The sequence below is a fragment of the Camelus dromedarius genome, chromosome 2, assembly GCF_036321535.1.
Source record: "Camelus dromedarius isolate mCamDro1 chromosome 2, mCamDro1.pat, whole genome shotgun sequence".
Taxonomy (NCBI): Eukaryota; Metazoa; Chordata; class Mammalia; order Artiodactyla; family Camelidae; genus Camelus; species Camelus dromedarius.
This window is the reverse complement of record NC_087437.1, coordinates 9146050-9160257: the sequence shown is the minus strand read 5'-3', so window position 1 is coordinate 9160257 and position 14208 is coordinate 9146050. Positions and strand designations below refer to the sequence as shown.

The window sequence follows — 14208 nt, the reverse complement described above, 5'->3', positions numbered from 1 at the left end:
CACATGAAAACACAGAAGATAAAAGACTGGTACGTCATGACCACTCTTAATATTTTGATATGCCTCTCCTTGGTGGAATTATGGGTTTTTGTTTTTCCATTTTAAAGAAATTTTCCCAATTTTCCTGATGACTTAATGAATGATTTATTTAATTTTAAGAAGTCGTTTGTTAGTTTTCTTGCTCACCTACCTTTCCTTTATGCCAGTACCTCACCTAAGAGCCATCCCCCACTACATATTACTTTGATTTCTGCAGATGTAAGATCAATAAACATCTTGACCCAAAGTAATCAAAACCAAGCCAAAAGAGCAAACAAAATCAGTATTTCGAGGAGCATTATGACTCGCTGGATTTAACCTGTGGCTGGAGAATGGTTTTACATTTCAGGCATCATGAAAGCTGCAAATGAAGGTCACTGTCAGTGTCCGCCTTTTAAAAGTGATGGGAAGCAAATAGTCCGTTTAGCTTCTCGAAGATTCCCTCCTCTGAGGAAGAAGGAATAAAGTACAGAAGCAGCTCTGTGTCTGCCCTGCTGTGCAATCACCGAGGAGGGCACCTGCCTTGCAAGATGTTTACACAATGTCGAAACCGGACGTGATCAAATCGGCCATCACAGAGCCACTGCCTTGCAAGGCATCGTGGTTCGTGGTTCTCTGCGGAGCAGAAAGGAGCATTACAAGGAAAAAAAAAGGGGGAGGAGGGGAAGCGGGGTTTGAAAGACTCAGATGAAAATCCGAGTTCAGACAAGACTGAATTAACAAAATAGAAAATTAAAGGTGTTCTGAGAGATTCCTGTGTAACCGGAATTCAGCTGGCTACGAAATACTTAGTGGATTTCTGGCTAAATCTCCGAAGCTCTAGGAGCTTAGTGGGAAATCCACTTCCTACCAGCCAGTAATTTCAAGTAGTGTTTGCTTTGTGAGCCAGGCAAGTAACTTAACCTTCCTGAGTCTCAGTTTGTTATCTCTAAAACGGGCATAAAAATAGCACCTAGCTCATAGAAGCAGCTGTGAGGTCAATGACTTAGCGCAATTATGTACAATGTTTAGAAAATAAAATAAGTTTAAGTTCTCCTAATAATCTCTATTTTTATATTATTAATGCACATTTGATCTCTCAAGAATGGAAATGTTTTCAAATTAAGGGTACATCTTTCCTGAATTTCAGCCGTCCTCGGAAGAAATACAGCTTACGGGCGAGTCAAGCTTTAAGATCTTACAAAACCATATCATCGCTATTTAATTATGACTGATAATCTGCTATGAAATGCAGGAGGTTTAATTGTACAAAAGTTCCACTCTACCTGATGACGACCAGTCACCCTGGAGTCAGAGCAATTAGCTGAAGTTTTTCACCCAATCTTGACACAATTCTAATCATACGGGTTTGGTGTGTGTGCGTGTGCGTGAGTGTAAGGCGTGCATGAGGTGGTGTATTTAATTTTTCTAACTTTACTGGCTTCTGTGGAGAGACTGCACTCAAATAATAACGCAAAAAAATGCAATGATTTTCTGAGACGATATTTCTCCAGTGTTTACCAGTCTTCCATTTCTTCTCTTCCCCTAGCAACAGGACATAGGTGGGTCTTAGCTTGCCAAAGGTATCAGGGGAACATTTTATTTTCTGGATCTTCACCTAATATTGCTCCGCCCCTACCACTGGGGCCACATCTTTTGAATTTCCTCTCCTCTCCCTAACCCATCTGACACTCAATCCTGAGGCAAGCCACCCAGGCGAGATAAAGTCTTTACATATTGTTGAATAAGTAGAAACAGTTTTCTGATCTGTTCAGGGTGCAACTGTCAAACACCAGCTCCAATCACAGGAGATATTAACCAGAGCGAGTCCAGAGACCCTCGAGAAAGTCAAGGGTGAGACTTGTCTCCTCCTGACTGCTGCTCGGGCATTTCTAAGCCACGCTGGCCCCGGGGGATGCTTTGCAGTTTGACTGAGGAGGCTGTGTGGAAAACAAATATTTGATAAAATCACCTGTTTGGATAGAGGAGGTTGGACAATCATGTGCGCACACACTTACACATACACAGTGACACAAACACTTCTGTTTTGTATGAAGACGGCATATATGAGAGGGCAAAATCATATGTGGGTATATATAAGCATATACATACACATTCATTCATTCCTTTGTGTGTGTATGTATCTATTTCTCCCCAGAACATTGCTTGCCCTGCTCTCACCTTCATACAAAGTAGAAAGCCCTGTGTGACTAAATCACAGGGAAACAGGTGAAAACAAACCCCAGGGCACCCTTCTAGCTGCATATTTCAGCCCCTCCAGTCTTCTCATAAGATACAGACTTTTTTCTCTTTCCTTAATATGTTGAGATGTGAACATTTTCATTGCTGTGGGTAAGAATATGATACTGAAAGTGTGGAATCAAAGCTATAAAAATAAGCATTTTTTTCCTGTTGGACTCAGTAAAGTTATAATCATTTTGTAAGAGAAAAGCATATGGCTGTAAACCTGTTTCATGTGTTCATTGCTTCTTATTTAAGACGACAGTGATTGGCACCCACCTGGAATGCCCTCAACGTCTTTCTTCACTAATATTCAGTGGTTTGAGGAGGCTGGCCCAAGAATCAGAAGTCAAGATTTTTTTTTCCCTATGCTTCCAGAACTGATAACAATCTTATAAATACAATTAGGAAGGAGAAACCTGTAAAACAGGATTTAAAAAAAAAAAATGGCAGAAAGGACGTAAATGATTTCCAGAGAAAATTACATAGCAAAAGCATGTGGCTAAGTGAGACAAGTAATGAATGCTTGTCAATGCCAAGAAAAAGGAAATTGTGAGCAAAATTTTTTGAGAGAAAACTTCCATCATGAACTTTAGTGATTGAAAAAAAAAACCCCACAATTAGAGCTAAGTGGAGTTACGTTAGTTGTGTGGGACAGTCCAAAGATGGGACCATTTTAATAAAAAGAAGCACTTGTTCACAGTGCACCTGCCTGGCCCACAAATCTGCCCCTCTCATCTTTTTAGTCATTTGTTTACATTTGAAATCATATAGCCAATCAGTGTGGGCTTTACTCGACTAACAGGGCTTTTTTCTTCTTTTTTTCTTTCCATCATTAAGATCTTTATACTATTACTCATCCCCTTTGAACCTAAGCCACACGGCCAGGAAAGCTTGCCTGTATTCTGTTTACACTGTGGGTATGTAACTAGTGCCACTTCTGTAAACACACCACGTTTAAACTGATTACATTTTCATACCTCACCTCCAACTCTACCTTTAGCAACTGAATCACTCTTCCTCATCAGCTGTCATTTATGTCCTGTTAGTATCAAGAGGAAATGAACCAAAATCACACCCACTTAATCTCAGGACTCTCTCGGGTTTACTTACTGTATGGTGCTTGTTTGTAAGGGGGGTAGAGCGGGGACGTTAGACAAAGATGAGCAACTCAGCAGTGTTGTGTAAGGTGGTCGGAGCGCATTGTTACCGTTTTCTATGTCTTGAGTGTATTTCAACCACCATCCCTGGAAGACCTGCACTCAAACTAGGCATCACGTCATGTTACGGTATCGTTTTCTGGAGGCGATTACTAGCTAAGAGTTTTCTCCTCTCTTCTTTCTTTTTTTTTTCCTAAATATTCCTGGCAGGTACTAAGCACAAAACCATGCTCGAAGCCCGGAACGGAAGCGGGACGATCAAAGCCTTCCCTCGTGCGGGTGTGAAAGGCAAAGGACCAGTTAGTAAGGGGAATACAGGCCTGCAGAACAAAACGTTTCACTGTGAAATCTGTGATGTGCACGTCAACTCGGAAACACAACTTAAACAGGTAGGCGGTGTGAATCCTAGAAGTGGAAACAGATGGGGGATGCTGATGAGCAGAAGTGTGTGCTTCCTTTGTCCTCTTTCTTTTCTGTCTTTCTCTCCCATCCTTCCATCCATGCATCCATGCATCCATCCATACATCCATGAATCCATCTATCCATCTGTCCATACATACATGTATCCATCCATCTATCCATCTATCTATCCATCCATCCATCCATGCATCCATCTATCCATCCATACACACATACATCTATCCATCTATCCATCCATACACACATACATCTATTGATCATCCATCCATCCATCCACCCATCCATCCATCCACCCATCCATCCATCCACGTATCTCCTATCCACTGTCCTTATTTATTTATCCATATTTTAGCTGCTTAAGGGAATCTGAAAATGGAATGGCTTCTAAGATCTTTCAGAAATGGTCTGAAGTGAGCCTGTGCTCTTCTTATATATGAAGAGTGGGAGGAAAAGGGGCAGTAGACCTTTTCTTTACCAAGTTTCCCACTCAGAAGCATTGATTCTTTTTAAAGGTCAAATTGCCATGTTCTATTTTTACTTGTTTAGCTACTTACATGCTACCGCTGATTTTATACTGTGCTATTCTTTTACTTTACGTACTTCATCACATGGTGGTGTACTGTGTTTGCAAATCCTGCAGCCACCTGCTACAGGGATGACTAATTGTGTTGCATTCACTTTTCCTCTGAATAGCTTTCCAACCAGATCTGTTTTACGTTGTCAGTTGCAGGCCCAGCCTTCCTTTTCGGTTACGTTTTAGATGCATAGGTACATTATTGGACTGATTTTATGCACCTTGGCTATTTATCTTTAGAATTTAAGGGGCTGACATTCGGCTGTACAAATGTGAGGGTAAATATGAGTCTGGAAATAAATTCAGGCCTGCCTGGCCATCTTTGTTTATTTGCACATAAAATTCCTTCAGACATTTCTTTCCTTTGTAAATGTCCCTAAAAGCGGTGATCAGGAGGAAGGCCGGGAAAAGGAAGAGGTGTCTCTTTGTTAAAAATAGATTAAAATGGCTAGCATCAAAGTATCAGAGGCATCGGAATCCAAGGACAAAAGTGCGTGCTCTTTAATTTTTGTCTTTCTGCAAATTGCATGAAATAATTAATATCCTTCCTCAGGTGAAAACAATATTTATGAGGGTTTTTTTAGGGGGATGATTTTTTTTTAAGCTGTCATTTTTTTCATTGCTTTTAATAGCACATTAGCAGTAGAAGACACAAAGACAGAGCTGCTGGGAAGCCCCCGAAACCCAAATACAGTCCTTACAACAAACTGCAGAAAGCAGCACATCCACTGGGGGTGAGTGTCCTTTTTGCTTCCAAATAGACAGTAGCCGTTAATGTCCTGCAGTCTGCTCGCTGAACTTGGATTATGATTTTTTTGTCAGTTACTAAGTGAAATAAACAAGATACCTAAGTAAAGACAAACAATTGATTTGAAAGCCCACCCCCTACTTCACCCACAGAATTACTGGTTTCATGAGTGGTCTGGGTGTCTTGTCACCACCAGCCACCACCCAGTATCTCATCTTTTTACCTGGGCTCAGGTTCACGACAGAGCGTGGGGACGGGGTGGTGGGCCGGTGGGGAAAACCAAACTCTTGGAGTCGTTTAAGTCATGGCATGAAATCCGAACTTGAGGTTAGTGGGTACTGTTAGGAAAGTTGAGGGAAAAACAAGTTCTTGCATCTCCTTTTGAGTATCTACAAGAGACAAAGCATTGGTATTACTGATTCTGCCCACAAGTCTAGGTTTTAAATAACACAGTTTAAAAGGCATGGCTAATTTTTTTTTTTTAATTATCTACCTAAGGAAACTATCTAAGGCCTGGGAAATACTTCCTGAGACATGATCTCTTGCTATTACCCCAAATATGCCTTTTAGATTAGTAAGCCTACAGCTACTGATGCCCTGACCTAGAAAGTCTATAGGCGTTTAGGGGAAATCTGTAAACCTCCTGACATTTCAGGTTAATATTAATGAGCTTGTGCTTTTTTCTCTGGTTGGAATGATCATAGCTTTCATCAGAGAGACCCAGGGCTCTGCATTCTTTAGCTGTAATAAACTATCACTGTGTGTATAAAAAATTTAAGAACAATTGATCTACAGGATATACTGAATTATGCATTTTGAAATCTGTTTTCATCAAAATAGATCTTATTAATAATCAGTGCTACGTGTGCGGCTGACACGTGAAAAGACAGTTAAAGGAAAACTGCAGTCAGCTATTAGGAGACCTCAGAATGAGTTGACCCAATTCATTTCGTTGTACCACCCATTTTTATGCAAATGAAGTCACTCTAGTCTTTGGCACAGAATCCATTTTAGCTGCATGGAGAGGCCATGGATTGTGCACGGAGCTGAGGTTTTCAGCACCACCAGTCATTACCTTGAGTGCTATTTCTGACCCCTGTTGATGCAGCTGTCAACAATCAAGTGAAAGGTTCCTTAAGAAACAGAGAAGTCAAACTGCGTTCATGTTAGCATCCAAAACCTCCTGCTTAACTATCACTGTTCCTGTCTCCAGACATGGGATCATCCCCTCCCTGAGAATTAGTCATCTTACTAATGCAACTAGTCAGAGAATGAACTGGGTTTGTAGCGAGGGACTGCGAGGACATGGCTACCAGTGTAAGCAAAACATGAAAAACTTGTGGGGAGAGAACTTTGCTCCTTTACTGAAAGTGGAATTTTTTTATCTCTACATCTCTTGATCAGTCCCTCTCACCTTGCTACGCTGCTACCTTACACACTTGAGGCCTCTTAATAGTCGTTGACAGCATTAATAAATCTCTCTTTAGAAATGTCTAGTCCCATAGAAAACAAACTTACGGTTCCAGGGGGTAAAGGGAGAGGGGTGCTGGAGGGATAAATTGAGAGTTCAGGATTTGCAGAGACTAACTCCTATACAGAAAATAGATAAAACAGTAGGGTCCTACTGTCTAGCACAGGGAACTATAGTCAATACCTTGTAATAGCCTATAATGGGAAAGAACCTGAAAAAGAATATTTATGTACAACTGAATCACCATGCTGTACACCTGAAATTAACATGGCAGTGTAAACCGACGATACTTCAATTAATTAATTAATTTTATTTAATTTTTTAAAAAAGTTAAAATGTCTGTTTCCTCATCATTAAAGTGTATGTAAAGAGTGGAGCAAAAATTCCCTATTTTTTCCCAAGACGAATACTTTCCCACGAAGTATATTTATCAAGGGAAACAAGATGAATTAAGGTTGCCGAGTCCTTTTCTGGAGGACTTTTCCATCTCCGAGGTGAGCCATTTTCCAGGCTCTCCAAGCTCTTCCGAAAGGGGGAACGTTTTACCCTCTCCCTTCTTCACAGTGTCAGTTCACAGGTGCGAGTTTCTCACTGTAGTCGTGCTGAAACGCTGCCCCTCGTTGGCGATGCTCGGTGCAGACTTCAAACGTTTCTTCTTCTACTCTTTTTTTTTTTTTTTCCCCCTCTCTCTCTCCCCCTCTTGCAGGTCAAATTAGTATTTTCAAAAGAACCTTCCAAGCCATTGGCTCCGCGAATCCTCCCGAACCCGCTGGCCGCAGCGGCGGCGGCTGCTGCGGTGGCCGTGAGCGCCCCCTTCAGTCTGCGAACTGCTCCTGCAGCCACGCTCTTCCAGACGTCGGCCCTGCCGCCCGCGCTGCTGCGCCCGGCGCCCGGGCCCATTCGGACCGCCCACACCCCCGTGCTGTTCGCTCCCTACTGAGTTCCACGCGGGCGTCCTTGTACTGCAATAATTTTTTTTTTCCCAAAAAACACACAACAGAACAAACAAAAGAGAACTATGCAGTGTTTATTTATAGTTTAAAGTATCTCTGAAGAGCCAGGACTTTTGATAGTGAATTGAAAAGATGATTAAAACAAAAAAAAAAAAAAAAAAAAGGAGGGAGTTTGGGGGGCGGGCGGGAGGGAGGGCTGGCATTTTCTCCAAATTAAAGAAGCATTCCTCTGGAACTTTCCTTGAGTGTGTTAGAAGTGATCTCCAGCATTGACTCGTAGTGGTGTCTAGAAATTTCTGAAGCCTTTGTGACTGTGCTTTTGGGCACTCGTTCCCCCTGCATTGTATTTCCTGCTTTATGAGACAACTATACATTGTCTAAGGGCATTAACTGGTTCCAATGTGTATATAATAATTTACTCTGTAGATTAAAATAATACAGAAAAAAAAAAGGAAAAAACAAAAGCAACACTGTGAATAGTAGAGCCCGTGCAGGTCCTCTTGCTCTGACAGCAGTTACTGGGTATTTATCCCAACAAAAGTAGATACAGTAGATGTCTTGTAAAACAGTAGTGCTGTGTCTCAATCTATGCCACTAGGTTTTAAAGAATTGCAAAAGTTAGGATGAACAACTGTGTCATGCCAGTAAGCAGTCAAAAGACGAACAACACCGGATGGTGTGGTGAAGGTCCCCGGTCCACGTTATCCCCTCCTCCCCAGCTTGGAGATGACTGTAAGTTCAGAACAAAAGAACAGGGCGAGGCATAGAGGTGGGAGAGAGGTCAGTAAAACTGGTTGGTTTCCTACAAAGTACATTTCCCCCAACCCTGAAACAGTGTTGCTGGAAATAGGGAAGTGTTTGTGAAGAATCTATACCTGAAAACAGGTAAACTGGGGCATCATGGGTGTGTAGAAGGAAATCCGTACAACTGTTCTGTTTCACGGGAAAGGGGCGTTCCTAACCTAGCATGAGAATGCAAAGTAAAGTTTTTCCATGTTAGTACATAACCGATACAAACACAGAACATTGCATCTCTACAGTATCCCCTTTATATCATACCAGTAGGGTTGTCTCTTAGGCAAAGGTTTCTCCTTTGAATAGGATGGTAGACATTATCTCTCGTGGGGCTTTTTTGTTGTTGTTGTTGTTTTTATAGATTTCCTACTGACATGATATAAACAATTAATATATATTTAAATGTTAGTGAAACAAGAAAAATGAGCCTGAATTCATTGCAGACCAAGGCTATAGAATTAAAAAAATATATACTGGTAAGATGCACTCGACCATCATTTCTCTAGTGGAGTTGTGAAGTCCTGACAGCCTTCGATATTTACCATAAGGCTGGAAAGGAGTTGATGTTTTACCTTTAAAACAAGATTTATCAGGGGTATATATAAATATATGTATATTGTATATATGTTAGATTAAGAGAATAACTTATAAAAAAGAAAATCTATATAAAATAATTATATAACCATCCCATGTTACATGTTATCATTAAGTTGGTAACAAATGGCATAAAAATAGCTGTGCCTTTAATTTGTGATAAAGGCTATTTGCTTTTTTTCCCGTAGAAAGCTAACATGTACCTGTCCCTATGGCGGGGTTCAATGCAGCCAGCCTGTTGCGTTAATAAGAACAATGACATTCAAACTTAGAACAAGGATAAGACATGTACGAATCCACTCTATCAGATTTAGGTTTAGAGAGAAAAAAAAATATTTTTGAAAAGGTTTTTGTAAAGACTATTTAAAAATCTAGGGAAAGGCTAGGTATGGCCTTCCTGAAACCTGCTCGTAGCTAAATTGTAGTCAGCTTGGGAGAGGTCTCAAGATTCAAGATGAAACCATTTGAGAGATGGGTATTTAGCATTTGTCGTTTTATATTTAAGAAACACCCATAACGTGCTTGGTGCTCAACATTACACATGGTCTCTGGAGTTCTTCTCTGTCATCTAGCTAAAGACGTTTGTCATATAAACGTACCTTTAAAGCAGTTGACTTTATGTATCTTTTGTTAAACAAGCAACCAAAACAGAAAAGGAAGGAAGGAAGGAGTGAGGAGGGCAGGGAGGAAGGAAAAGAAAAGTGCTCCATCAGTCTTTTGTAAAAGGGATTTCAAACCACGTAGGTTAAACACGTAGGTTAAAATTGAAATTTGTTTTTGAGGGTATTTTGCCTTTATCAGTATCTCTACCCTCTGGTCTTAGCAAGCACTTCCTTTTCCCACTCTCAGACCCTGCCGGTTCAGCCAGGTAGAGAGTCCACAAGTTTGTTGTCTGGGGCTGTGTCTCTGTACCCCACGTGACCAGCTTCTGACCATTCTGAACTTCCATTTTCTTTTTCTGCCACATCAAATATTTTCATCTGTTCACTCTTAAGTCAGCCTGAATCCCTGTCCAACAAACTTGACAGCTCTAAAACCTCTCTTTCTGCTGGAGGACTTAATGTTAATGGATGCAGTCTTACTACAATGTACTTCCACTGTTCTTCCCCATTTTCACCAAAGTGAATGAGCCAGGCCACCAGCGGTCAGGGCCTGTGGGCTACGAGAGTCCTGGATCACAAGGTGTTATTAACTTTCATGATTTGCTGGGAACAAACAAATCAGCCATATTTTCTCCATCAGCCATATGAGAAACCTCAGAAGTACCTGAATCCCTTCTGCCTCACTTCACTATGGAACCATTTTTGTTTAAATGGTCGCTAACATTGGAGTTGTAACCATCAGTTGTCTCTTACTCACTACCTAATAAAGGATGAAGCCTAACCACAGAACTCAGAGTGGATTCTCTGTGAATTGTTTCCGCCCCATTCCGTGTATCTCTCAGCACCAGACCCACATCTGTTATTGTTCAGACTGCTATAAAGCTCTAGCCTTTCCCTTGGGGAACTTCTTTTCATGAATAAAAAGCAATGATTCAGATTGGTCCACAGTGATGCTCGGAAAATCCCCAAGGGTGGTCTGATTTGATGGTTATATATCCCTTCCCACGCATCACACCCATGGCAGGGAAGTGTTCATTGGAAACAAATCTAAATGCATTGCAAGAGTCCAGTGCCACTGGAAAAAGCATTGTTGCACCTCATCCAGATTATCTGGACAAGTGGAAACAAACTGTCGTTTGGAAGGTACTGTGTTTCTCTTCTGGGAAAACAGGTGATTCCAAGTGACAAATCGCTCCTCTCCCTGGTCCTGAACTTTGAAGAGTGGGGGATCTGCTCCCATAAGCAAACACGACTGGCTTTGGGCGATTTATCTCATCACTGCCTCCTCTCAAAGGCTTGCAGTCTTTAGGTGCGGTTGGGTTTCCATCCATCTATTGCAGTAATTCGTTGCCGTTACCATCAGAGATCTAATTTGGTTTTTTGAAAGGTGCTACGTATTTTGCTGCCACGAAACTATTTAGCCAACAGAATGTACTCATTTGGAAATGAAAAGAGCAGGAAATCATAAAACAAAGGAGTAAAAATGCAAAGGTATATAAAAACAGGATTATTCAAAGTTTATTGTGGACGTGCTCATGGACACATCTAAGGCCCAGAACTACACTACACAGTAGACAGATGTGAGCATTAAATTTCACTTACGATTAAATTTTAAATTGATATCTTTGTCTCCACACCCACGTCATGTTTCAGCTTCCCTGAAGAAATCAAATCACAAAACGCAACAATGACTAGAGTGGTCTAGAGACCTCTTCCTTGGAGTCTGAATTGACCTGCAGAATTACCTGTCTGTTCGTTAGCACAAATGGCATTGCATTGATAACTCGTACACAGGAAAGCAGCGTAGAGTGGCGACAAGAGCAGTGAGCCTGGAAACAGCCAGTTTATTGTGGACTTTGTCTCTGCCCAGCAGGGTAACATTTAAATAGTCAACATCTGCCTTGCCCTTAATTTCTTTATCAGTAATGTGGGTGAGAGTGCATACAGGCTGGGCTGGTTAACTGTTTCTGCTGTCTCTCATCCCTTGGAACAAAACCGCTTTTTTATAGTGAGCCCCAGATGGCTGCTCAAATACTTGCATTTGCTCAGAAAAGCGTTCTGTATTCCTTTCCCTCCTGAGTATGCATCTCACGGGAGGTCATGCACTTCATCGGTCAGAACGTAGACCTCACCAGTGATTATCGGAGGAGTTCCTAATTCACGCTGGGTTTACAACAAAGTCACTTAGGATAGACTGCATTGATTTTCTAGTCCTAAAACATAATACATTCTGAAATAATAAATACCCACCCCAGTAAAAGCAATGGAAAGTTGACAGTGTGGGTGTGAAGGGGAAAACAGATGTGTTTCCTCCTCATTCTTTCTGCAGTTCTGTCTCCCTGCAGCGGGAAGGGACCCCATCTGAGGCAGGACTGATCTTGTCGTGGGTTTGCGTGTGTTTTAGCTAACGGCCACCTTATTAAGACCACTTCCAGCACAACCAAAGGATATCAGTTACACCCTCTTGTTATTGTTACAGCAAGAACTTGGGAAGCTGAGTCCTGACAGTGAGTGTTTTACAAACTGATTGCTGTTGGTTCTCATTAAAAGGGCAGATTTATTTCTGGAGCATCTCTTCTGGTCTTTCTGTGGTGTCCTCAGTAGCGGCAGTGAGGACCATCAGGCAGTGAAATGGATCATGGATGCGGCAAGTCTCCATCGCCTACTTACCTTGTGCTGAGAGGGGTATCCGAGCTTCCATGAAAGATGGATGCGCTGATACATCCTCCTCGAGTGGCCTACGAGGTCGTTACTTCCAGAAATAGACTTACTGCTTAGCAGAGTTACGAATGGTGATGGACGCCGGGTTCTACACTGGGAAAACCTCACAGGCGCAACGTGATTAGAAAGTCCATGCAGGTTACAAAGGGTCGCAGAGTTTAAAGGATTCCCTAGCTGTATCACATCAGTGCTCAGGTGTGAAAGGACCAAGAATTGCCTTCAATCTGAGCATCTTCTCCTCCCTCTTCTTAGGGCTGGAAAGCCACCTTCCTAGATGGTTGACTCCAGAAACTGCCAAAACGTGGAGTCAGATCTGACGATGAATATATATGACCGAGGTGAGAACGGGATCAGTAGAAACTTGGGTCATACTCTCTTCATGATTCACAAGTCAGCTCTAAAAGCAATTTCCAAAGAGTAGAGCTACAATGATTTGGGAACAAAAAAAGTATAAACATAAGCACTTGTATAAACATAAGCACTTGTGACCAGGTCGAAGATCACTACGTCTATGTCTATATGAGTATGAATGAGGATGGAGGTAATAGGCATTTTTCACAATAGGAGATTCAAAGTCATTTTTCCCTGTTATCATTTTTCAAAATCTTTGTTTCTCTTAATGGTTAGGTTGGTTTTACTTTAAGAGAAGGAACTCTGGTTACACACATGGGAACCCTAATCATCGTAGGACACTGGAGGGGTTGCCAGATCTAATACCAAGGTACTATGCTCTCCAGTAAAGTTCTTCTGCTAGTAGTTTGATTTGGGTAATGCAACTGTATCATTTCATACAAGCTACTGACTTTGACTACAGCAGCCAAACCCCTGTCAAATCTTCTTCAAATCCAGGTCGTGTGTAGGATGTGGTAAAAAAAAAAAAAAAAAAAAAAAAAAAAAAGCTAAAGAAAATTAGCAAAAAGGAGATTCCTCTACTGGGGGCCCAGATTACATTTTTTTTTCCCCAAGAAACACTTTGTTTTAAGCCACTCTATTTGATTGTCCAAATCTAATGAGCCATGAATCCTTTGAGAAACCGTTACGGAGTGTTTAAGCCACGGTGAGAGTGTGTGGAATTTTATTAACCACAAATAAAAATGTGAGAATTATTGGATATTTGTCAACTCAGTTTAAAATACAGTATCGTATAATTTCAGTGTAGGACACTGGGGCCAGAAGGGGCGAATACTGGGTAAAGACCCTCCGTTAGATGTTTTGTGTGTGTTGACTGTGCTAATATGATTAGAGAGAGAAAAGAAATAAAGTCCTCAAAATTCTACTAAGTTTAGCTTTCATGAAGTCATCATGAAGGATTTCATGGGATGTCATCTTCTTTGTAAAGGGATTATGGGGAAAAATGTGTGGAGGTGCTGGATATTGGGGGAAAGCCTTGTGACCAAGGGATTGGTCAGAACTGAACATCACAAAACAATGATCATGGTTTCTAGGTTCAGCACAAATTATCTGTGAGGAAACTGGGCCAACTCAATATTTGGAGGATTCCCTTCTGAAAAAAAATAAAAAATAATAATGAAATAAAGGTGAAATTTTTTTTAAAAAAGGCTGAATTTAGTAAAGGCAAGTCATTTGCCTCTCAAAATTGGTTCCAAAATCTAAGGCTAATTTCTATACATTTCAATAAAATTGTTCTAAGAGGCTTTTTATACTTAGTGTTCATGTTCCTACATACTATTTAAAATGGAACTGATCTGCTGCCAGAGCGCCTTTATATGTACCTATAGTAGACATTGAATTTTGTCCTGAAAAAAACTTGATGGATTGTTTTAAGAGACATTGCCTTAAACACAAATGGAGTTACACGCAGAGAACATTGTCTTTCTTGGGAAATTTACTAATCACATTTTTTCCATTTCTTTTTTATCAATTTAAATCTTATGTCAGTTCAACTAAGAT

The 14208-nt window shown here is 41.0% G+C and overlaps 1 protein-coding gene across 2 annotated transcripts in view; it reads left to right on the top strand.

Annotated features, from left to right (window-relative positions):
- Window positions 1-7727, top strand: part of ZNF385D (zinc finger protein 385D) — a 771052-nt gene extending 763325 nt beyond the window's left edge. For both annotated transcript variants that reach the window (XM_064491067.1, XM_031432497.2), the window contains 3 exons: window positions 3630-3808; window positions 5046-5147; window positions 7339-7727. In XM_064491067.1, the coding sequence (XP_064347137.1) occupies window positions 3630-3808; window positions 5046-5147; window positions 7339-7572 (515 nt within the window). In that variant the 3' untranslated portion in view covers window positions 7573-7727. The remainder of the gene's footprint in view (window positions 1-3629; window positions 3809-5045; window positions 5148-7338) is intronic.
- The last annotated feature ends 6481 nt before the right edge of the window (window positions 7728-14208 follow it).